Source organism: Loxodonta africana, chromosome 22 (assembly GCF_030014295.1).
Source record: "Loxodonta africana isolate mLoxAfr1 chromosome 22, mLoxAfr1.hap2, whole genome shotgun sequence".
Classification (NCBI taxonomy): domain Eukaryota; kingdom Metazoa; phylum Chordata; class Mammalia; order Proboscidea; family Elephantidae; genus Loxodonta; species Loxodonta africana.
In genome coordinates, this window is record NC_087363.1 from 35,923,024 (window position 1) to 35,948,987 (window position 25,964).

A 25,964-nucleotide genomic window follows, 5' to 3' on the forward strand; every position below is an offset into this window, starting at 1 on the left:
AAGAGGGAAGATTTTCCAAAGGACCTTCAGCCTTCTCTAACGTTTCCCTTTCAGATAAATCAATGTTTTTTGTGTATTTCTTTCTTCTCTCTCTTTTTTTTTTTCCTTAGGGGAGGATACACTATTTTTTAAACAGCTTTATTGATATATAATTTATATAAAGCTCATCCACTTGGATATAATAAACCCAAACCCATTGCCATCGAATCGATTCTCATACTGACCCTATAGGACAGAGTAGAACTGCTCCATAGGATTGCCAAGACTGTAAATCTTTATAGAAGCAGACTGCCACATCTTTTTCCCCCGAAGCAGCTGGTGGGTTTGAACCACTGACCTTTCAGTTAGCAGCCGAGTGCTTGACTGCTGCACCTTCAGGGCTCCTTTTAGATATATTAATTTGTAATTTACATAAAGTGCCCCTGTTTAAGGTGTACAAATCAATAGTTCTTAGTATATTTATAGAGTTGTGTAACCATCACCACAGTCTAATTGTAGAACATTTTCGTCACCTCTCAAAAAAACCTTGTACACATTAGCAGCCCCTCTTCATCCCCTTCCACCTTCTCACCACCCCATCCCTAGGCAACTGCTTACTTCCTGTCTCTATGGATTTGGCTATTCTGGACATTTCATATAAATGGAATCATACAGTACATGGCCTTCTGTGGCTGGTTTCTTAAAAAAAAAAATTTAAAACATTAGCACGTTAATAAGGTTCATCCGTGTTGTGTAGCATATATCAGTACTTCATAGCTTTTTATGGCTGGATAATATTGCATTGTATGGAAGTACCACAGTCTGTTTATCCATTTATCGGTTGATGGATATTGGGTTGTTTCCACCCTTTGGCTATTATACTGCTACTACAAACATTCATGTACAAGTTTTTGTATGAATGTATATTTTTAGTTCTCTTATAAAATTCGAATAGCAGTAATAGTAGTAGCGCTGTCAGAACCTGTCTAACTTCAGTGGGGATAATGACCAGGATCAGCCCAAAGCTGATTCTCATGAGGTGGACGTCAGACATACCTCTACTCTCCAAACTTTTTAACCAATCCTGACACTATTTGTCTCTCTCATGGTACCATCCTTTTTGCTGAGTTCAATAATCCATTTCCTCAGCCCCTGAGGGCAGGCTCCCCTTGGCCCCCTGAAGACAGGTTTCTCTTGGCCCTGCCATCTATCACCACCAACTCTGTCACTAGGCCCTTCCCAGGTCCGTCACGGCCTTCAGTGTTAGAGCCCTTGACTTGTGTTACAGCAGTTTGAGGAGGTTCCTTGCCTCCTTTCTCTCTGCTTCTTCTCTCTTGCCTTTTCTGCTTCCTGTCACTTCCTTTCTGAAAAAAACCTCTGTGGGGCTGGCTGCTTATAACTACACACTCCTCAATCTCATGGTATGGCCCTCCCACTAGGGCCTCAAACTGACCAATCGCCTGTTGGTAAGCCACATACACTTAATTTGCATAGTCTATAGTCACTTCATTTGCATAGTATATTGGCCAGTCCCTGCAAGGTGCATACCAATCACAGGGCAGGCTGCAGCCCAGGACCAGACTAAAAGTATCAAACCACAAGTTGTTTATAGCTTACCCAGGAAACATCAATCAACCTGGAGAACAGTAACAAACCCTCTATGGTAGTAAACTAGGGCAAAGGTTAACTCCTCAGGGCTTAGGGGAAAACTCTCTCAAGATGTTTTTCTAAAGAACCAAGGCAAAAAGTCCACATAAAGGAACTCATTTCATCACAAGTATATACCTAAGAGTGGAATTGCTGGGTCATGTGGTAACTCTGTTTAACTTTTTGAAGAACTGGAAGTTTGTTTTCTGAAGTGGCTGAGCTGTTTTACATTCCCACCAGCAGTGTATTTCATATGTTGTTGATATGTCTGGTAATACAGGTATCCTCAATCCTGGATTCTCACTCCTCCTGCCCTCAGCATTCTCCACCTCAGTTCATGGTGCCTCCAGCCTTCCTCAGCAAAACCCTTGCTGCCATCTTCGGTTCCTCTCTTGCCTTTCTACCCCACATCCCAACTGTCAGGCCGTCCAGTGGCACTACCTTCATTCAAAATCTGTACTGAATCTGACTCCTTCTCTCTGCTCCACTGTTGGAATCTGGACCAAACCCTAACACTGTGTTATTGCAACAGCTTCTCTCAAGTGCTGTCCTTGAACCCCTACAGTCTGTTCTCAACTCAGTAGCCAGAGAGAGCTTGTTAAAACTTAAGGCAGACCATGTCCCTCCTCTGCTCAAGGCCTTCTAATGATTTTCCTCTGCCTGGTGTAACTGAATGAGGGTTCTTGTCCTACCTTACTAGCTGATCAAAATAAGACGGATGCTGCACCACCAGTTGCAAGGGAAACAGTGGAAATTTATTGTTTGCTCAAACAAGGAGCAATGTGGGGCCTAGCAGCCGAAAGACCACGTGCTCCCAGCCCCAGGGGAGCTTGGAGCCTTTATGCCTTCCAGTCCCCAGGGGGCGGGATTGGTGCCCAAACCCTGACACCCTGGTCCCTCCAGGTGCTGAGTCATTTTCAAAGGAAGAGAACTTTCACTTTGTAAATGAGCTCAGATGCAGCTGTGTGCTGGAGAACATCTTCCTTTCTGGGGAAGTTCAGGTCCATGGCTCTTCATGTCCTGTGCATGCCAACCGAGATCTCCATTTGCGAATGTGCCAAATTTCTATGCCAAATTCAAACAGCTGTTGGGGCCCTCAGCGGTCAGGCCAGGCCATAGTTACAAACCGTGGCTTGGCCCACTAAGGGGGGAAACTGTGGCAGAGAAGGGGAAGCCTCAGTGGCGGCTTCACTGGTAGTAAAAACTGAAGTCCTCTCTATGACCTCAAGGCCTGACACAATCCTCCCCTGCCAACCTCTCCAACCTCATCCACTACCATTCCCTTCCTCTCTGACCTTCTTGCTGTTCTCCCAGATATTTTTTTGCACCTGCTTCCCACAGATATTTATAGCTCCCTCCCTCACTTCCTTCAAGTTCTTTGCTCAGCTTCACCTCAGCGAGGCCTTCCGTGATGACCTCATAGCACACAGCGCCTTCCAATGTACTACATCGTTCCTCATCTGTATTGTCCATCTCCCCTTGTCAGACTATAAGCCCATAAGCATAGAGATACTTAAGTTTGGCTCACCTAGAACAGTATATGGCACACAGAAAGAAAAAGATCTTCAACTTGCATCCCAGCTGCCTCCTCATAGTTGCCATTGTAAATGGCATGGCATGTGGCCTTCCAGGTGTTTTCTTTGCCTATAAATGATTTTTTTTTTTTAAACAGCCACTGTACTACACTGTCACTTACTTGTGGGCCTCTCCTTCGGTCTGAGCTTCTCAAAGCCAGGGACCGGACCTTCCTTGCCCTGGTGACCTCCAGTGCTCAGCATGGGGCCTGGCACAAAGTAAAAAAAAAAAAAAAAAATTTTTTTTTTTTTGGCACAAAGTAGGTGCTCATAAATTTGGTTTGCATGAACACACACTTGTAGAAGTGAGCTCACAGCGTCATGAGGAAAAATCACCAGAGGGCCCTGAGCAGAGGAGGGACATGGTCTGACTTAAGTTTTAACAAACTGTCTCTGGCTGTTGAGAACAGACTGCAGGAGTTCAAGGACAGCACTTGGAAGAAGCTATTGCAGTCATACAGTGTTAGGGCTTTGTCCTGGAGCCCTGGTGATGCAGTGGTTAAGTGTCCAGCTGCTATGCAAAAAGTGAACAGTTTGAATCCACCAGCCACTCCTTGGAACCCTGTGGGGCAGTTCTACTTTGTCCTATAGGGTTGCTATGAGTTGGAATCAACTCGATGGCAATTGCTTTGGTTTTCTTTTCTGGGCCTGGTCCAGGGTGGCAACAGTGGAGCAGGGAGGAGTCAGATTCAGGATGGATTTTGAATTAAGGTTGTTGTCATTCGTGGGATTTGAGCATCCCGAGGCCCAGCCATGTTGGAGTCAGAGAGGCTCTGAATGTCGGTAATTGATGGGATCCGCTCCCTCCGCTCCGCCAGCGTTAGAAGCCCCCGGGCCTGGAGCCCCACCTCCCAGGGCTTAATGTGTGTATTTAGACCAGGACTCTGTGGGACTTGGCTCTGGACTTTCAAGTTCCGCCTCTGCAAATGAATGCGATTTTATTTCATGTTAGTGTGGAGAGCTGGTAACCTAGGCAAGACTGCAAAGCTTGCCCCCCACCACTGTCGCCGCAGCTGGTAACTAACTGCCTTTGGTGAAGGAATCCTTTGAGCAGTAACTTTCCTGGCCCAGTCAATATTGAAAAGAAAGCCTTACAATATCTTGCCTTGGAGCTGTTGCCTTGGGCCCCACTCCCCCCGCAGCTCAGCGGGGGCCATGCAGCCAGGGAAGTCAGGATTTATAATGGGGAGCTGTCAGGCCTGTCTGTCTGCCAGGCAGTGTTACCAGGCGCCTCTGAAGTAATTCCGGTTGGATCCACAAGGTTTTTGTTTAAGGTTCAAAGTGAGCAAACCCAAAGGTCTCCCTGTGTTCTTTTGTGCGAGCGGGGGGATGGGTGTGTGTCTGTGTGTGGGGGGCAGAGGAGAGGCCCTGGCAAAGAAGTTGTATTCTGAAGTCCGTTCAGTATTGTTTGAGCCATTTCAAAAAGTATCTTCTTCGAAGTATCTTTAAAAAGCTCAGAAAAATGCTAAAAAACAAAAATCATCCACCATTGCTCCATTAAGAGGGGACCACGGTGTGTCTCTGATGTATTTATTTCCAGTTTTCTGTGCAGCTGCCCATGAAAGAACTTTTTGGGTGTTGGAAATATTCTATATCTTGATTGGGGTGGTGGTTACATGATTGTATGCGTCTGTCAAAACTCGTTGAACTGTACACTTCAAGTTTACACTGTGTAAATTGTCCCTCATTAAACTTGACTTAACCAATACATTTGAAATGATACTGCTGGGCTTTTTCTTTGTGTAGTACCATACTTCACGTACAGCTTTGCCATCAGTAACGTTTCTCTGCTAAGCTTGTCCCGGAGGGCTGCTCTGCACACCCGCTTATGGTTTAACCATCCCCCACAGATGCACAGTGAGATGGTTTTCCGTTTTTCTACCTTAAAACAACGCTGCGAACAGTTTGTTCTGTATGCTAAGCGATTTATGTCTGGGTCGAGGAAGTTGAACATTTTCTAAGCTCTTGATATTGCCAAATTGTTTTCTAGAAATTTGATGTCATTCTATACAGTCCCCAGAAATGTGTCATAAAGATTTTGGATTGTTAGGTGTCTTGGTTAGTGGACTTGCTTCAAATTTAGACACCACATTTTATTTCTCTTTATTAAAATGGGTCTGCTGCTAGGCAAAGAGTTCTTCGAAATGACACCAAAAGTATAGTCCAAGAAAGAAAAAGTTGATAACCTAAACCTCATTGTCTTAGTTATCCAGTGCTGCTTGAATAGAAATACTGCGAGTGAATGGCTCTTACAACTCAATAATAAGAAGATAAACCCCCCGATCAAAAAATGAGCAAAAGATATGAATAGGGACTTTACCAAAGGAACATATGGATGATCAATAAGCATATGGAAAATGCCTATTATGATATGAAAATACCATTAGTCATTACAGAAATGCATATTAAAACCACAATGAGACACCATTTTACACTCACTGGTGTTGTTGTTAGGTGCTGTTGAGTCGGTTCCGACTCATGGTGACCCTATGTACAGCAGGACAAAACACTGTCTCGTCCTGTGCCATCCTCATGATTATTGTTATGCTTGAGCCCACTGTTGCAATGACTGTGTCAATCCATCTTGTTGAGGGTCTTCCTCTTTTTCACTGACCCTCTACCAAGCATGATGTCCTACTCCAGTGACTGGTCCCCCCTGATAACATGTCAAAAGTATGTGAGAAGAAGGAGCATTCTGGTTGTACTTCTTCCAAGACAGACTTGTTAGTTCTTTTCACAGTCCACGGTATATTCAATATTCTTTGCCAACACCATAATTCGAAAGCATCAATTCTTCTTTGGTCTTCCTTACTCGTTGCTCAGTTTTCGAATGCACATGAGGCTATTGAAAACACCATGGCTTGGGTCAGGTGCATCTTAGTCTTCATGGTGACATCTTTGCTTTTCAGCACTTTAAAGAGGTCTTTTGCAGCACATATGCCCAATGCAATGTGTCTTTTGATTTCTTGACTGCTGCTTCCATGGGTGTTGATTGTGGATCCAAGTAAAATGAAGTCCTTAACAACTTCAATCTTTTCTCCTTACAACGGTGTTGTTTATTGGTCCAGTTGTGAAGATTTTTGTTTTCTTTGTGTTGAGGGGTAATCCATACTGAAGGCTGTAGTGTTTTATCTTCATCAGTAAGTGCTTCAAGTCCTCTTCACTTTCAGCAAGCAAGGTTGTGTCATCTGCATAATGCAGATTATTTATGAGTCTTCCTCCAATCCTGATGCCACGTTGTTCTTCATATAGCCCAGCTTCTTAGAATTATTTGCTCAGCATACAGATTGAATAAGTATTGTGAAAAGATACAGCCTTGATGCATATCTTTCCTGACTTTAAACCACACAGCATCCCCTTGTTCTGTTTGAATGGCTGCCTTGTGATCTACATGCTGGTTTCTTATGAATACAATTAAGTGTTCTGAAATTCTCATTCTTCACAATATTATCCATAATTCATTATGATCCACACAGTTGAATGCCTTTGCATTCAATTTCGATCTTTACGCATTTCATTCTTGGCAATTTCCAGTTTTCCTAGATTTATACTCCAAACATTCCAGGTTCCGATTACTAATGGATGTTTGCAGCTGTTTCTTCTCATTTTGAGTTGTGCCACATCAGCAATGAAGGTCTCAAAAGTTTGACTCCATTCATTCATTCATTAAGGTCAACTCTACTTTGAGGAGGCAGCTCTTCCCCAGCCGCCTTTTTAGTGCCTTCCAACCTGAGGGGCTCACCTTCCAGCACTATATCAGATAGTGTTCTACTGCTGTTCATAAGGTTTTCACTGGCTGATTTTTTTTTCAGAAGTATACAGCCAGGTACTTCTTCCTAGGCTATCTTATTCTAGAATCTCAGCTGAAACATATCCACTAAGGGTGACCCTGCTGGTATTTGAATATGGTGGCATAACTTCCAGCATCACAGCAACATGCCAACCCCCAGAGTATGACAAACTGACAGACATGTGGGTGTTATGCTCACTAGAATTGCTCTAATAAATAATACAGACAATAACAAGTGTTGGTGATGATGTAGTTAAAGAGGAACTTCATACGTTGTTGGTGGCAATGTAAAATGGTACGGCTGTTTTGGAAAATAGTTTGGCAATTTTCAAAAAGCTAATCATAAAACTACCATACCAAAAACCCAAACCAAACCCAGTGCCGTCAAGTCGATTCCGACTCATAGCGACCCTATAGGACAGAGTAGAACTGCCCCATAGAGTTTCCAAGGAGCGCCCGGAGGATTCAAACTGCCGACCCTTTGGTTAGCATCCATAGCACTTTACCACTACGCCACCAGGGTTTCCAAAACTACCATATGACCTAGTAATTCCACTCGTAGGTATTTATCTACGAGAAATGAAAACATAAGTCCACACAAAGACTTGCATTAGAATATTCATTGCAGCATTAATCATAATAGCTCAAACCTAGAAACAGTCCATCAACTGATCAAAAATTTTCTGTCCACACTGGAATACGGTACTATTCGGCAATAAAAAGAAACAAACTACTGATACATGCTACCACGTGAATGGACCTCGAAAACATTATGCTGAGTCGAAGAAGCCAGACACAGACCACATATTGTATGAGTCCACTTACAAGAAAATGCAAACTTATGGGGACAGAAAATAGATTAGTGGTTGCCTGGGGCTTGGAGTGGGAGCAGAGAGTAACTGTAAATGTGCATGAAGGTTCTTATCAAGGGAATGAAATGTTCTAAAACTGATTTATGATGATGATTGCATCACTTGATAAAGTTACTAAAAATCATTGAATTGTACACTTGAAATGGGTGAATTCTGTCATATGTAAAGTATACTTTACTAAAGCTGTTAAAAAAAGGGAGTGACCTGCTTCTGCTAAGTTAAGGGTGGCAAAAAGAAGGTGAGCTGTTCCTCAATACCCTTCCAACTGCCCAAGTCTTGGAATAACTTCAGAAATCCTTCTGAGGGCCCCATGAAAATTTTAGGGCTCCCCTATACTGGAAGGAAAAAGGAAGTAGTAATAGGTTGTTCAGTGGCCACAAATTCCTCCCATTCCTGGACACTTGCCCTATTGCAATGTGACTTGTCTCTTCTTCCTATCTAGAGATGGGGTCTATTTCATTATCCCCTTGGATCTGGGATGGCCTCACGACTTACTTTGGTCAGTGGAATATGCCTGAAGTGACATTAGCCAGTTCCAAGCCCAGGTCTCAAGAGGCCTTTCAGCTTCTACATTGGCCCTCTTGGAACACCACCTGAGACTGCCATGTGAAGAAGCCAGGCTATCCTATTGAAGGATGAAGGGCTATGTGGAGGGAAACTGAGATGGCCCAGCCAATAGCCGGCACCAACTGCCATATATGTGACTGAGGCCATCTTGGATCTTCCAGCCCTATTGACTCTCCAGATGAATGCAGCTCAGTGAGTGAGTCCAGGAGAGGAACCACCCAGCTGACTCATAGAATTGTGAGAAATAATAAATAGTTGTTGTTTTAAGCCACTAAGTTTTATGATAGTTTGTTATGCAGCAATAAAAACTGAAACACAAGTTTCCTTTCCTTTGCTTCTGGCCTTGTCAGCCCTGAGGCCGTCTTTGCTGAGCTGAGGTTGTGGACCCACCTCTCACACCTAAGTACCTCCTGGCACATCTTTGCATATCCTGAGCTGGACACCATCTCTCAGTGGTTGCAAGCCTTGGCTGTGCAGAGTATATATATATATACAGTGCAGTGGTTAAGAGCTCAGCTGCTAAACAAAATGTCGGCAGTTTGAATCCACAAGCTGCTCCTTGGAAACCCTATGGGGCAGTCCTACTCTGTCCTATAGGGTTGCTATGAGTCAGAATCTGATTGACAGCAACAGGTTTGATTTATACATAAAATTTTTTTTATGTATATGTGTACATACATATATATGTATATATTCCAGTTTTTTTATTGCTATACAATAAATCTCCCCAAAACTTATCATATCAGTAATTTACTTTGCTTGTAAATCTGCAATTTGGGCAGGGTTTGGTGGAGACAGCTTGTTTCTGCTGCATATGATGTCATTTGGGGTGGCTCAAAGGCTGGGGGTTGGAATCATTTCAAGTCTTGCACTCTTGCATGTCTGCTGGTTGATGCTAGCGGTCAGCCGGGGACTCAGCTGGGCTGTCAGTTGGAACATCTACATGTGATCTTTCCATGTGACTACTAGGGCTTCCTCACAACATAGCAGCTGGATTCCAAAAATGAGTGCCCCAAAAGAACAAGGCAGAAGTATGTGAAATTTTTATGACCTATTCTCAAAAGTCACATAGTGTCATTTCTACCATACAGTATTGGCAGAGAAAGTCACAAAGCTCTGTCCAGGTTCCAGGAAGGGGACTAGACCGCACCACTCCATGGGAGGAGTGTCAGCCTCACATTGTGGGAAGACCATGTGGGAGGGATCTATTGAGGTGGCCATTTTGGGACATAAGTACCATCTGACCCAGGCTTCTCAGCTTACCCTTGGAGAATCAATCAGTAGGTCTGGACTGGAGACTTGGAATTGTTCTTTTGATCTGTTCCTGGATGATTCTGATGCACACCCGGCCTGAAAGCAGTTGGCTAGTCTGTAGTCCTCTCTGGGCATTGGCCTTTGTACAGTTCTTATGGCTTCTGGACCCCAGGCTTGGAGATCTTGGGGCGAGATCTGCCACTGGCCCAGGTGAGAATGTGACCAGAGAAACCTCTGGAGGGAAATCAGCCTCAGGCCGGCAGGTGGGACCTGAGGTGCAGGAGGCCTGGTGTGTCTGTTCAAGGGAGGAGCTGTGCTAACCTGCCTCTATTAATGGGCCCTTCTGGGAGCCGAGGTTCCTTGTAGCTTTTTCCCCTTCCAACTCTGTGTGCCTCTCTTTAGCCTTTCTGGTTTGCAGTTGTCTGTGTCTTCACACTGCTGATGGTGGGGTGTGGACAGGTGGTTATGGCCCTCAGTGGTGAGAGTTTGAGCCCCCTCCCCAGGTCCCCAGCTCACTGTCATTCAGGGACTTCACCTCACAGCTGTTCTCAAGGCTCAGTTTTTTAGGCTGATTGAACCTGAGAAGCACTGGGGGCCCCAGTCAGCAGGCAGTACCCTGGAAGGAATGACCTCATACCCAGTGGGTAGTCTAGGGAGCCGTGGACTGGGAGGCAGGGGACCTGGGTTCCAGGCCCAGCTCAGCCACGATTTTGCTCTTTGATCTTAGCTTGGCTCCTCAGTTTTTTTCCAACAGTCCTGTGTGAGTGGAACCTCTGCTTCCATTCTGAACAAACTAACTACCCGAGTGATCCTAACGTGGCCCCCCACTGCCGTAGTCTAAGCTCCCTACCTGCCCTTCCCAGCTGTTTACCATCTGGTCCCCTAACACACACACCTGGCCCTAGCCTCATCATCTGTTCTCTGAACTTGCCATGTTTCACCCCCTGGACCTTTGTGTATGCTGTTGCCTCTGCCTGGAATGCCTGCTTTCGTTTCACTGTTTAGCAAAACCCAAGCCTGGCTTTGTCACCTCCTCCATGCAGCCTGCCCTGACCCCTCTGGGCAGTCACCTCTGAGGTGTGCATCACCCCTGCCCCGCCCCACCGCCAACCACAGCTCCTTTGGTGTTCTATAGCCCTCTATGTCTGTCTGCTCTTCTGGAATGGGAGGCCCAGGGCACATTTCTCAGCTCTGGACTTTTGCAGGAGGGCCAGCTTTGGGTTCAAACGGGTCTGATTTCAACCCAGTGCTGCTACAGACTCTGTGTGGCCTTGGACAGATGGCCTCACCTCTCTCAGCCTCAGCTTCCTCATTTCTAAATTGAGTCTCATGACCCCTAAATACAGAATCGTCAAGATATTTTAAGGATATCAGGGACAGAAACAGAAAGTCTATATAGGAGAGGTTTGGGCTGCAAACCTCAGTTAGTGGAGCCCGTTACCAATCGGGAAGGCCTTTTCCTTTATCAAAGAATGGGAGGGGGAGCTGATGGAGATACGGAGAGGAACAAGCGCCCCCCCCCCTCCATAATGTAGGGAAGGGATGGGTGCATAATAGGCGTCTACGTTCAGGGCAGAAATTCCTTAAAGACTGATTAATAGGACGAATGAATAAATGCAGGCAACTGGCTTCCGAATTTGGACACACCTATTTGACAACACCTTTTCTGAGCACCTGGTGGCGCAGTGGTTAAGCGTCTGTGGGCTAACCAGAAGGTCTGCAGTTCGAATCCACCAGCTGCTCCTGGGAAACCCTATGCGGTAGTTCTACTCTGTCCTATAGGGTTGCTTCCAGTCTAAATCAACCTGACCGCAATGGATTTTTTTGTTTGTTAGCTTTTGATCTGGGATCTGCGGCCGCGGGGAGGCCCCGCCCCCAGAGGAGCCCCGCCCCCTGCAGCCTCGCCCCTCAGCAGTCAGCGCCCCTCTCCTAGCAACTGTCAAACAGAGTTTGGCTGCCGTTGTGGGCGGACAGTCCTTGGAGACTCGCCGGGGTGGCTGTTGAGCGGGCGTGGGCAGCTGACGACCCATTCTGAGCCCGGGCCTGCCCCCCAACACATCCACTCACAGGTACCGCTGGGCCTTGGCGGTGATTGGGACCTTGACCCTGGCCACCTTGGCCGCCCCAGTCCAGGCATTCCTTTCTTCCCCATCCCGCGCAGAACAAAGTCTCCTTTCTGAGCGTTAGCCCGAGGCTCTGCCTCCACAAACCCTGGGCTTGAGCCCTGAGCCTGGCGTTCAATGCCCCTTGGTGCCTTGCCGCGGGGGTCGCACCTTCATTGATCTCACCAGGCTCTTGCATGTGGTCTCCCCTTTGCCTGGCTTGCCTTTCCCCAAATGGCAAACTCAAACTGTTCTTTGGCACAGCTTCCAAGCATCCTGAGGCCTCCCTGGAGTGGAAGCTCAGGGGAGTGGCCGCCCATGGCTATGGTTCCCTGGGGACTTTGCTCACCTGGGACAGGCATTCCTTAAGCACAAAGCCCTGAAGGTCTTATCTGGGGTGGCGGAAGGACAAAGACGCCGGCTGGAGAAGCGGGCTGCTCAGTGTCATGACTACTGCCATCCATCATTCCCTGGGGTTCCTTCTTCCATGCATTCTCTAAATTTATTGAGTGCCAACTGTGTGCTAGCAGGCCAGGCCTGGACAGCACAGGGAAGGGAGGGAGCAGAAGGGTTAGAAAAGAAGGGTGGGATCCCTGCAAAGGCAGGGCTCACACCTGGGAGAGAGGGTGGTGACAGCACATGACATTCTTTTCTCCCAGGCCAAGCGCTGCCGGACAAGGCGCCCTGTGGTATGTCGCTGCAAGCCTGGGAGTGTGGGGATGAGGACCAGGTGATCACAGAGCCCATCTCCTCCTTCACCAGCTTCCACCAGTCTGCAAGCCAGTGTGATGTGGAGGAGTACCTGAAGGCCAAGGCCAGGGCCCAGGAGTCTGACACAGACCAGCAGTCCAGCAGCCAAGAGTCCTCAAATGAGCCTGCCAGTACCTTCAACTCTGACGTGCCTCAGGTCGTATCCTGCAAGTTCATCATCTCACTGGCCTTCTCAGCCAATGCTGGTAAGTGCTAGGGCAGAATTCCAGCACGCTCTGCAAAAAAGAGTTTAGGGCACATAAGCCCCTTGTCCTCCCTCTACCCCCTGGGAAGAGGGGTGGCAGATGCCAGGAGCCCCATTCTCAGAGGCCAGAAAAGAAGCAGATGGAGTTACTCCTACCGTTTTTTTTTACAGATGAAAAAACCACAGTGAGGTTAAGGCATTGGTTCCCATAATGGGTTGTGCATCAACTCGTTGCTTGTTTAAAATACTGATTCTTAGATATATTGACGCTGAGTGTAAAGTTATATCAATTAGCTATTGCCACAAAAATGCTGTGTAACAAACCCAAAAAGCCTCCCAACTCAGTGACTTCAAAGAGCTATCTCTTTTTTCTCTTGGCTGTGCAGGTCAGCTGCTCTGGGCTGGGCTCTGATGGAAAGGCTCTGCTTGGCTTCCTGTGTCTCCCATCCTTCTCCTGGACAAGTGGGCTAGCCCAGACACATTCTTATTATGGAAAGGCAGATACAAGATACACACAAGAGGGCAAGCCCAGTCACTCAAAACACACTTCAAGTCTGAGCACATCCCACCTGCTAACATTTTATTGGCAAAGCTGGTCACATGATCAAACCTTAAATCAAGGAGCAGAACAGAGAAAAGCACTCTACATCTTTTTCTTTTTTAATTTTTATTGTGCTTTAAGTGAAAGTTCACAAACCAAGTCAATTTCTCATAAAAAATTTATATACACCTTGCTATATACTCCTAGTTGCTCTCCCTGTAATGAGAAAGCACACTCCTTCCCTCCACTCTTTTTTTTCGTGTCCATTTGGCCAGCTTCTGACCCCCTCCACCCTCTCATGTCCCCTCCAGACAGGAGATGCCAACATAGTCTCATGTGTCTACTTGATCCAAGAAGCTCGCTCTTCACCAGTATCATTTTCTATCCCATAGTCCAGTCCAATCCCTGTCTGAATACTTGGCTTTGGGAATGTTTCCTGTCTTGGGCTAACAGAAGGTCTGGGGACCATGACCATTAAGCCTGGTCTTTTTCTGAGAATTTGGGGTCTGCATCCCACTGCTCTCCTGCTCCCTCAGGGGTTCTCTGTTCTGTTCCCTGTCAGAGCAGTCATCGGTTATAGCCAGGCACCATTAAAAAAAAAAAATTTACTCGCCATCCTTGCTTCTATGGAGCATTTTATATACTTTTTTGGTTGTTGTTGAAAATATACACAGCAAAGCATATACCAATTCATCAATTTCTACAAATACAATTCAGTGACATTGATTACATTCTTCAAGTTGTGCGACCATTTTCATCCTTTTTTTTTCTCCCCCGTGAACATAAACTCACTGCACCCTAAACTTCCTATCTAACCTTACAGTTGCTATGGATAGTTTTTTCAAAAGAGCAGAATGCACAAGGCAGGCATTCTTTACTGGTTAAACTATTTTTTGTTTTAAAGAAGACTTTAGGGAATATTTTTGGTTTAAGATTTAAAGATTATCTCAGGGCAACAGCTTCTGGGGTTCATCCAGCCTAAATGGTTCCAGAAAGTCTAGATTCCATGATAACTAGAAATTCTGTTCTGCATCTCCTCCCACCCCCTTTGGATCGGGATTCTTCTGTACGATCTTTGATCAAAATGTCCGGTAGTAGTAGCCGGGCACCATCCAATTCTTCTGGTCTGATGGCAAAGGAGATAGTTGTTCAAGGAGGCAATTAGCCACACATTCCATTTTCCTCCTCCTATTCCTGACTCTCCTTCCTCTGTTGCTCCAGGTGATAGAGATCAATTGTTGTACCTTGGATGGCTGCTTACAAGCTTTTAAGATCTGAGGCACTACGCAAAGAACTAGGAGGTAGAACAGAAGCACAAAACACCATATTTGGCTAATTAACTGGGATGTCCCATGAAACCATGACCCTAAACCTCCAAGCTAAGAAACCAAATCCCATGAGATATTTGGTTGTACTGAGTGCCTCAGCAGCTGCTTTTTTTTTTTTAATGTATCTCACATATTTGCCAATTAGCACTCTACCTCTTGATAGACTTTTTTTTTTTTTGTCTGCTTGAACTCTCCCACAGTGATGATTGAATTAAGCTCCTCATTGTAGTTCTGTTGATTGTTGCTTCACCTATGTTGCAGCCTTATTTTATTAGGTGTATACCTGTTTATTTATTTTTATACCTGTTTAGATTTGCCATATCTTCTTGGTGAGTTGAACTTTTTGTCATTATGTAGTGATCTCCTCTATCAATAATTAATATTTTTATTAATAAATAAAATAAATAATGATAACTATCTTGGATCTATTCATATCAAGGAAAATAGCCCGGAAAAAGACATTTGACAAATATCAACCAAAAGCAAATTGGTGCTTATTTGATCACCTTCACCCCTCTATCTCTTGCAGTATCTCCTAGGCTTGTATTTCTTATTTTGGTACTTCCTCCAAAGGCATTTTCAAAATAGATCTTGTGTGGCAAAACTTTATGAGGCCTTGAATGCCTGGAAGTATTTTTATCATGCCAAGGCCTTTGAATGACAGTTTAGCTAGATATAAAATTCTAGGTTCAATGATTTTTTTCTTTCATTACCTATTTATGGGTACGTGTATAAATGTTTATTTCTATAAATAGATTATTTAAAAGAAGTGATATCCTTCATGTTCTCTTCTACAACTTGATTTTTTAAACAATTTGCTCTTTTATTTGATGGAATATCTTAGAAGATATGAACACATACTTTTTATTTTGTTGTTGTTTTACTTTTAACACCTATATAGTATCTAATTGCATGGCTCTACTCTAATCTATTCTGCCCCTTATTGGTGGACATTTAAGTTGTTTCAAAGTTTTCTCTGTTACAATTCTTCAATGTTGTTGTTGTTGTTAGGTGCCATCGAGTCGGTTCCAACTCACAGCGACCCTATGCACAACAGAACAAAATGCTGCCTGGTCCTGAGCCATCCTTACAATTGTTGTTATGCTTGAGCCCGTTGTTGCAGCTACTGTACCAATCCACCTCATTGAGGGTCTTCCTCTTTTCCGCTGACCCTGTACTTTGCCAAGCATGATGTCCTTCTCCAGAGACTGATCCCTTCTGACAACATGTTCAAAGTACGTAAGACATAGTCTCGCCATCCTTGCTTCTATGGAGCATTCTGGCTGTACTTCTTAAAAGACAGATTTATTCATTTCTTCTGGCAGTCCATGGTATATTCAATATTCTTCACCAACAGCACAATTCAAAGCATCAGCTCTTCTTCGGTCTTCCTTATTCATTGTCCAGCTTTCACACGCATATGATGTGATTGAAAATATCATGACTTGGGTCAGGTACACCTTAGTCTTCAAGATGACATCTTTGCTCTTCGACACTTTAAAGAGGCCCTTTGCAGCAGATTTACCCAATGCAATGCGTCTTTTGATTTCTTCACTGCTGTTTCCATGGCTGTTGATTGTGGATCCAAGTAAAATGAAATCCTTGACAACTTCAATCCTTTCTCCATTTATCATGATGTTGCTCTTTGGTCCAGTTGTGAGGATTTTTGTTTTCTTTATGTTGAGGTGCAATCCATACTGAAGGCTGTGGTCTTTGGTCTTCATTAGTAAGTGCTTCAAGTCCTCTCCACTTTTAGCAAGCAAGGTTGTGTCATCTGCATAATGCAGGTTGTTAATGAGTCTTCCTCCAATCCTGATGCCCCGTTCTTCTTCATATAGTCCAGCTACTCAGATTATTTGCTCAGCATACAGTTTGAATAGGTATGGTGAAAGAATAAAATCCTGACGCACACCTTTCCTGACTTTAAAGCACTCAGTATCCCTTTGTTCTGTTCAAACAACTGCCTCCTGATCTATGTAAAGGTTCCTCATGAGCACAAGTAAGTGTTCTGGAATTCCCATTCTTCCCAATGTTATCCATAATTTGTTATGATCCACACAGTCGAATGCCTTTGCATAGTCAATAAAACACAGGTAAACATCCTTCTTGTATTCTCTGCTTTCACCCAGGATCCATCTGACATCAGCAATGATATCCCAGGTTCCACGTCCTCTTCTGAAATCGGCCTGAATTTCTGGCAGTTCCCTGTCGATATGCTGCTGCAGCCGTTTTTGAATGATCTTCAGCAAAATTTTGCTTGTGTGTGATATTAATGATAAAATGATATTGTTCTATAATTTCCACATTTGGTTGGATCACCTTTCTTGGGAATAGGCATAAATATGGATCTCTTCCAGTCAGTTGGCCAGGAAGCTGTCTTCCATATTTCTTGACATAGACGAGTGAGCACCTCCAGTGCTGCATCCGTTTGTTGAAACATCTCAGTTGATATTCCATCAGTTCCTGGAGCCTTGTTTATCGCCAATGCCTTCACAGCATCTTGGACTTCTTCCTTCAGTACTGTCGGTTCCTGATCATATGCCACCTCTTGAAATGGTTGAACATAGACTAATTCTTTTTGGTATAATGACTCTGTGTATTCTTTCCATCTTCTTTTGATGCTTCCTGTGTCATTTAATATTTTCCCCATAGAATCCTTCACTATTGCAACTCGAGGCTTGAATTTTTTCTTCAGTTCTTTCAGCTTGAGAAACACTGAGCATGTTCTTCCCTTTTGGTTTTCCATCTCCAGCTCTTTGCACATGTCATTATAATACTTTGTCTTCTTTAGCTGCCCTTTGAAATCTTCTGTTCAGTTCTTTTACTTCATCAATTCTTCCTTTTGCTTTAGCTGCTCGACGTTCGAGAGCAAGTTTCAGAGTCTCCTCGGACATCCGTTTTGGTCTTTTCTTTCTTTCCTGTCTTTTCAATGACCTCTTGCTTTCTTCATGTATGATGTCCTTGATGTCATTCCACAACTCGTTCAGTCTTCAGTCACCAGTGTTCAATGCATCAAATCTATTCTTCAGAAGGTCCCTAAATTCAGCTGAGCTTCCAGACTAAGACAGATTAGGAAGAAGGACCCGGCAGTCTACTTCTGAAAAGTATTAGCCAGTGAAAACCCTATGAATAGCAGCAGAACACTGTCTGATGTAGTACTGGAAGATGAGCCCCCCAGGTTGGAAGGCACTTAAAAGATGACTGGGGAAGAGCTGCCTCCTCAAAGTAGAGTCAACCTTAATGATGTGGACAGAGTAAAGCTTTCGGGACCTTCATTTGCTGATGTGGCATGACTCAAAATGAGAAGAAATAGCTGCAAACATCCATTAATAATCGGAACTTGGAATGTACAAAGTATGAATCTATGAAAATTGGAAATCATCAAAAATGAAATGGAACGCATAAACATCAATATCCTAGGCATTAGTGAGCTGAAATGGACTGGTATTGGCCATTTTGAATTGGACAATCATATAGTCTGCTATGCTGGGAATGACAACTTGAAGAGGAATGGTGTTGCATTCATCGTCAAAAAGAACATTTCAAGATCTATCCTGAAGTACAGTGCTGTCAGTGATAGGATAATATCCATACACCTACAAGGAAGACCAGTTAATACAACTATTATTCAGATATATGAACCAACCACTGAGGCCAAAGATGGAGAAATAGAAGATTTTTATCAGCTGCTGCAGTCTGAAATTGATCGACATGCAATCAAGATGCATTGATAATTACTGGTGATTTTAATGCAAAAGTTGGAAACAAAGAAGAAGAATCAGTAGTTGGAAACTATGGCCTTGGTGATAGAAACAATGCCAGAGATCGAATGATAGAATTTTGCAAGACCAACGACTTCTTCATTGCAAATACCTTCTTTCACCAACATAAACGACGACTATACACATGGAGCTCGCCAGATGGAACACACAGAAATCAAATTGACTACATCTGTGGAAAGAGCCAATGGAAAAGCTCAATATGATCAGTCAGAACAAGGCCAGGGGCTGACTGTGGAACAGACAGACCATCAATTGCTCATATGCAAGTTCAAGCTGAAACTGAAGAAAATCTGAGCAAGTCCACGAGAGCCAAAATATGACCTTGAGTATATCCCACCCGAATTTAGAGACCATCTGAAGAATAGATTTGATGCATTGAACAATTCTGCAGTGGAAATCCTTATATGTATAATTTTGTGCAAATGTGTGAGCGCTTCTGTAGCCTGAATTTCAAGATGTGGAATTGTTGGGTTAAGGTATGCATTTAAAAATTTTGGTAGGTATTATCAAATTGCCCTCCCAAAGGGTCATAACAATTTGCTGTCCCATCAATAGAAAATGAAAAAGCCTGTTTGTCCACTTGCTGGTCTACCTTGGATTGAAGCAGAACACAGACCAGTGAAGAGCTGCAAACTTTCTGGTCAATGGTACCTTTTCAAGAAGTTCTGATGTCTGCCAAAAATGGACAACCAAAAAAAAAAAAAAAAACCAAACCCAGTGCTGTTGAGTCGATTCCAACTCATAGTGACCCTATAGGACAGAGTAGAACTGCCCCATAGAATTTCCAAGGAGCACCTGGCGGATTCAAACTGCCAACCCTTTGGTTAGCAGCCAAGGCACTTAACCACTACGCCACCAGGGTTTCCAAAAATGGGCAGGAGAAGCTTTATGCCAAATTCTACACACAAACTAATTATTCTGAAAGCACAAAATTAATGCAGAAGCAGCCTCCTATATGTTAAAAACTTGAATTTTTAAAAACTATGGCTTTAAAGATAGTCATATTTTGTAGAATGAAATTTGGACTAAATATTTATGGAGTGCCTGAAACATCTCATTCTGGTGTGAAAAGCCCTAGCCTAGAAGACACAGTTCAAGGAGCCCTGGTGGGGCAGTGGTGAAGAGCTTGGCTGCCAACCAAATGCTCGGCAGCTTGAATCCACCAGGCAGTCCTTGGAAACCTTTTGGGGCAGTTCTACTCTGTCCTATAGGGTCGCTATGAGTTGGAATCGACTCGATGGCAATGGGTGGAGGGTACGATTTAAGTCCAAGATCAGGCCATGGAGGCTTCTTGGGCCCTGGCCTCTGGCTGAAGCTCCAGCCTCGCCTTCTGCATCCTATGCTCCAACCACCCCATACTGTGCAGCTTCCTCAATGAGGTTTGTGCTAGGCCATTCCCTCTGCCTGGAATGCCTTCCCTAATCTGTCTGCTAGCTTCACGCCTGCAAGACTCCTACATGACTCCCCGCCCCCCGTGCCCAGGCAGAGTTCATTCCTGCCTCCTCTGTTGTACTTCAGAACCTCGTTCATTCTGCTGTCATTACACATATTGCATTGTATATGATTATTTATTTATTTTTTTATCAGCACCTTACTAAGGACCAGGACTCACTCAAAGAGTCATGTACGTAAAATTTTTACCCTAGATGCCTGGCTTGTCTCACCCTCTTCCAGGCCATGCTGCTCCTCTGGCTAGGAGGAGGACTGGACCCGTCTATTATGCAGCCACAGCCGGCATCGGAACTGTGGGGAAGGGTCTGCTCTTGCACATGAGGTTAAAACAAGACTCATTTAATCTGTCATTTTAGGTCATAAAGGAAAATATCCAACTTTGATCGAAAAATACAGGAAACAGTCTAAAGGAGAAAAAGCTGTTACAAAGACTCGCCGTTTCTACCACATTGAGTATTACCTTCTGCCTGATGACATACAGCCTAAAAAAGTTGACGTGGTGGTGTTTCCATCCGTGACCAAAGTGTTCCTGGAGTCCGGCATAAAGGTGTGTGTGCGTGCATTCATGTGTGCATGCGGGCCCATGTGGTTAACTTTGCGTGTAGACTAATACTGGCTACCCGATGTGTGGCCTGTCGACCAGCAGCATCATGGTCACCTGGGAGCTTGTTGGACATGCAGATTCGTAGCCCAACCCCAGACCTGCTGAATGACTCTGCCCTGGCCTAATTCCAATTTGCGGGACTTTTTATTTAGGTGTTTTTACCCAGTCGTTTCGTGGGTGTTTCAAAACCTTTGCAGCTCTTGAGATTTCTTTCTTTCTATATGTGTTTGAGTTTGTGTGCATGAGCTTGTGAGCGCGAGTACGCCCATGAGTGTGTGCATGTAAGTATGTGTGAGTGCGTGTGTGTGAGTGTGTGTGTGTGTATATGTGAGTGTACCTGCTCACGCATGCACATCCCTGCCAGTGGTTTAGCTCTGGGTCAGTCCTTGGAACCATTAGGAGAGGACACAATTGGAAGGTGGTTGCTTTGATTTTACTTTTTCCAAGGAACCCAGGGGTCTGACAGGGCCCAGTGTATTATATCCCAGTTCCTGACCTGAGTTTGGAGCCAGGAGAGAGGCAGACACAGTGGTGGGACTAATGGAGAGCCAAGCCTCAACTTCACTGCTGAGGAGGGTGTTGGTGGGAGTTGTTTAGATCTGTAGATGACTGAGTCTTCCTATCTTTACCACAGTTAAAGTCTCAGTGTTGCTTTCCACAGACAGTGAAGCCGTGGCTTGAAGGTGATAAAATCTGGGTGTCATGGACCCAAGCTTTTACCATCAACGTGACAAAGGAATTATTAAAGAAAATAAATTTTCATAAAATAAGCTTGAAGCTCTGGGACACGAAGGACAAAGTTTCGAGAAGAGCCAGGTATTATCGATTAAAGGTCCCTGGTCACTCGGAAGATATCGAATCTTTTGGTAAGTCACGTACTCAAGTTTTAGTTGAAATGTTCCTAGAAGCTGTGTCTTCTCTCTAGTCACAGAATAAAAGCCAGCTCCCCTCATTTCCCTCATCTCATTTTCATGGGGCACTCACTGGTTTCTGTATCAGTGCTGTGATTTCCCCCTTCTGCCTGTATGGGGGTTGGGAAGTGCTGCTGGGTGGAGCGCTGGCTATGTTGGGCTGGACATGTCTGCACACGTGGACATTAGGACTCCACCTCCACCCTTTCCACCTTTCGGGACCTCCTGTCCCAGGACCGCTGACATGGGCACCCACCACCACCTGTCTCCCTGGATGAATTGTATGTTCATGGAAAAAAATTAGAGGATACCAAGTGTCTTAATCACCTAGGGCTTCCTTGGTTCCTTGGCGTTCTTTGGCTTGTAAACGATCCTCACATGGTATCTGTCTTCCCTTGTGTAAGCCTCTGTGTCTATTCTGGTTTTTTTATAACTCAGAAGTGATTAGGTTTAGGACGTACCCTACACTGCCATGACCCCATTAACATAACAAAAAGAAAACCCAATTTCCAAACAGAATCACATTTACAGGTACAGGGGTTAGGATTTCAACACGTATTTTGGGGGGGACACTATTCAGTCCATAAAACCAATAAACAAAAAAGAAAACTTAAAAGGCCCACCAGCCCAAGACAGCCACATTAACATTTTCATGTAGACCCTTCTGGGCTCTTGTGCAAATATTAAATCAATGTCAGAAAGTCGCCTTTTCAACTTTCCTTTAAGGAGATAGTGGGAGGGGTGGAGAGATCCAGGCTCTGAAGTCAGGCAGCCGAGTCCAATCCTATCTCCATTTTGTACTAGATGGTGACCTTGGACACATTCCTGAACATCCATTGCTCACTTGTAAAATAGGGGAAATAAATAGTAGCTACCTCACTAGAGTTAGGCAGGGCGATGGGAGCAGAACACCCTGGGCTTAAGCAGTAACCGTGCGCGTTGTCTACAGAGAATTTAAAAACTATAATAAAATTCTGTCAATTAAACTATTAAAAAAAAAAAAAACTTGCCGTCAAGTCAATTCTAACTCACAGTGGACTTATGTGTTACAGAGTAGAAGTGTTCCATAGGGTTTTCTGAGCTGTAATCTGAACAGAAGCAGATCTCCAGGCCTTTCTTCCATGGTACTGCTGGGTGGGTTCAAACTGCCAGTCTTTAGGTTAGTACCTGTTACCATCGATTCGATTGTGACTCAGAGCAACCCTATAGGACAGAGTAGAACTGCCCCATAGGGTTTCCAATGCTGTAAATTTGTACAGAAGCAGACTGCCACGTCTTTCTCCCACAGAGAGGCTGGTAGGTTTGAATCGCTGACTTTTTGGTTAACAGCTGAGTGCTTAACCACTGTGCCACCAGGGCTTCTTTTTAGGTTAGTCATCGAGTGCAAACCATTTGTGCCACCTAGGGACCTCAGATGAAACCATGACATGGTATTAATTGTAAGATGTATCCTGAATTTTCTAGAGATGTTAAAAGGTAAAAAGACGTGCATATTACTCCATGCAATATGGCCATGTTATTGTTAGTAGCGTCCAGACAAGTATCATTATCCCCATTTTGCAGCAAGCAGACTGAGACTGTCACTTGCGTGGAGTGAGTGACAGTGCCAATATCAGACCCTGTGCTTTCTCTGGTTTCCAGCCTACCTTCTTGTGGAGGCTTTCTGATATTGGAGGCTTGGGATGTCCGATTTTTGATCTTTCATTCATATCCAGAGTTTCTTACCCTTGGCACTATTAACATAGTGGGTTGGATAGTTCTTTGTCATGGGGCCATCCTGTGCATTGTAGGTGGTTTAGCAGCATCCCTGACCACTAGAAGCCAGTACTAGATGCCATTTGTGCCGTTTGTGACCATCAGAAATATCTTCAGATATTGCAAAATGTCCCCTTAGGGGCAAAATTGCCCTTGGCTGGGAATCACTGACTTATATTCAAACCTATATCCAAATTACTAAAATGTGTGCTCCAAACCTCCTGCCTCAGATGCACTTGGAATATGTGCCCAAATGCAGATTCCAGGGCCTGGCCCAGAGCTGCTGAGCCAGAATTTCTGGGGTGTGTTAGGTGGCCCACTGGTAAACATCTGCCCTGCTGTGGACTCACACTGAGAGAGGTGCTGGGGTAGGGGCATCAGGAAGTCTTCCTGTAGGTGGGAGCGTTGGGACCAAATTTGAAAGAGCCAATGGAATCCGTTGGCCGTAAAAGGGAGGAGGAAAGGTGTTCTAGGCCCTGTAGGGAGAACCCATTGGCCTTTGGCTGTCAGTGCTCTTGACCTGAGGCCACCTGCCCTTCTGGAACCTTGACGCAAGCCTGGCATCACTGCTTATTTAAATAAGAAGGGTATGTTCACTTTGTAAAATAATTTAGAAATAGACTAGCAAAAAGGAAAAAAATTTAAATCATAGGATGCCTGTCCTGAGATAATCGACGTTAACATTTTCCTGTGTAGTTTATATGTGGGTACAAATGTTTTTTTTTGTTGTTTAGTAAAAATAAGGTCTACTGTACATGCTGTCTTCTTGTCGTTAGGTGCTGTCAAGTTGATTCCGACTCATACTGACCCTACGCACAATAGAATGAAATACTGCCCCCTCCTTTATCATTCTCATGATCATTGTTATGCTTGAGCCCATTGTTGCAGCCACTGTGTCAATTCATCTTGTCGAGGGTCTTCCTCTTTTTCAATGACCCTCTACTTTACCAAGCATGATGTCCTTCTCCAGGGACTGATCCCTCCCGATAACACGTCCAAAATATGTGAGACATAGTCTGGTCACCTTTGCTTCTAAGGAGCATTCTGGTTGTACTTCTTCCTAGACAGATTTGTTCATTCTTTTGGCAATCCATGGTATACTCAATATTCTTTGCCAACACCACAATTCAAAGGCGGGAATTCTTCTGCATACGAGGTGATTGCATTGGGTCAGATGCACCTTAGTCTTCACGATGACATTTTTGCTTTTTAACACTTTGAAGAGGTCTTTTGCAGCAGATTTGCCCAGTGCAATGCGTCTTCTGATTTCTTGACTGCTGCTTCCATGGGTGTTGACTGTGGATCCGAGTAAAATGAAATCCTTGACAACTTCAACCTTTTCTCCATTTATCATGTTGTTGTTTATTGGTCCAGTTGTGAGGATTTTTGTTTTCTTTACGTTGAGGTGTAATCTGTGCTGTGATCTTTGATCTTCATCAGTAAGTGTTTCAAGTCCTCTTCACTTTCAGCAAGGAAGGTTGTGTCATCTGCACAATGCAGGTTGTTAATGAGTCTTCCTCCAATCCTTATGCCCCGTGTTCTTCTTCATATAGTCCAGCTTCTCAGATTGTATGCTCAGCATACAGATTGAATAGATACGGTGAAAGGATATAACCCTGATGCATACCTTTCCTAACTTTAAACCATGAAGTATCCCCTTGTTCTGTTCAAAAGACTGCCTCTTGTTCTATGTACAGGTTCCTCATGAGCACAATTAATGTTCTGGAATTCCTATTCTTTGCAATGTTATCCGTTGCTTGTTTTGATCCACACAGTTGAATGCCTTTGCACAGTCAATAAAACACAGGTACATCCTACATTTTTTCACTTAAAAAGGTATCTGACTGAGGCCCTTGTTTCTTGGGAGGGAGAAACACCGTAGAGGTATGTTAAGTGTTACAGTGGGGATAAAGAAAAAAAAAAATCCGTTACCATCGAGCCGATTCTGACTCATAGCAACCCTATAGGACAGAGTAGAACAGCCCCGTACTGTTTCCAAGGAGCACCTGGTGGGTTCAAAGTGTTGCCTTTTCAGTTAGCAGCAGTAGCTCTTAACCACTATGCCACTGGGGTTTCCTACAAAGGGTTTAGGACATTGCTTTTGATGCACTATAGATCACATGCCAGAACTCGTCACCTTTCAGCCCGCTGGCCTCTATTGCAGTATCCCAACCAGAACTGGTATTGCTCTTCTCTCTAATCTACTAGTCCTCTTGGTTTCTCAGTGTTAGACAAATACTCCGTCACTCTCGAAGCCTGGAGTCATATTTGAATTCTCCTAGGCCCTCACCTCTTGGCATCCCCCACCCCCACCCGACATCTAGTTGGCCAGACCCGTTTGTCGTTCTTTAGAACTGTCTACCGCACAGCTATCTCCTCTTCCCTGGCCCTGGCTCTCTCTGCACACAAGCTTTCCCCTGCCCACTCTGTTCTGCCATCGTTGCCCAGCCTTTATGTGTTACCCTTTGACCCTGGCGCTTCATTGCTCTGCAACTTTCCATAGCTGCTCAGTGAGTCTAGCCTTGAAGGCATTTTATAACTAGTTCCTCAAGGTCGTCACTACTCCCACTTCCACCTTCACATTCTTGCTCACCTCTTGATGCCTCATTGATTGCCTTCAGGAAGCTGGCCATAACTTGAGGGATTTTAGCCTCATCTCTTTTTCCAAACTTTTTATTTAACTTCAATACTGAGTTCAATTTCACCTCTTTCTTGTAGCTTTTGTTATCTCCATTCATTCACTCACCCTTCCATTCACTCATTATTCCACACAGTTTTGGTTGCTGCCATGTGCATGCAAAGCCCCATTTTGATAGACATGAAAGTCCTAAGAAGGGTGTATTCCCTGCTG

At 44.4% G+C, this 25,964-nt stretch overlaps 1 protein-coding gene across 1 annotated transcript in view; it reads left to right on the forward strand.

Moving 5' to 3' along the window:
- Positions 1–12,346: 12,346 nt before the first annotated feature.
- CFAP92 (cilia and flagella associated protein 92 (putative)) overlaps positions 12,347–25,964 on the forward strand; it is a 67,909-nt gene continuing 54,291 nt past the window's right edge. The window contains exons 1-3 of the mRNA XM_010590160.3: positions 12,347–12,741; positions 20,200–20,390; positions 21,109–21,322. Coding sequence (XP_010588462.3) covers positions 12,477–12,741; positions 20,200–20,390; positions 21,109–21,322 — 670 coding nt within the window. The 5' untranslated portion in view covers positions 12,347–12,476. The remainder of the gene's footprint in view (positions 12,742–20,199; positions 20,391–21,108; positions 21,323–25,964) is intronic.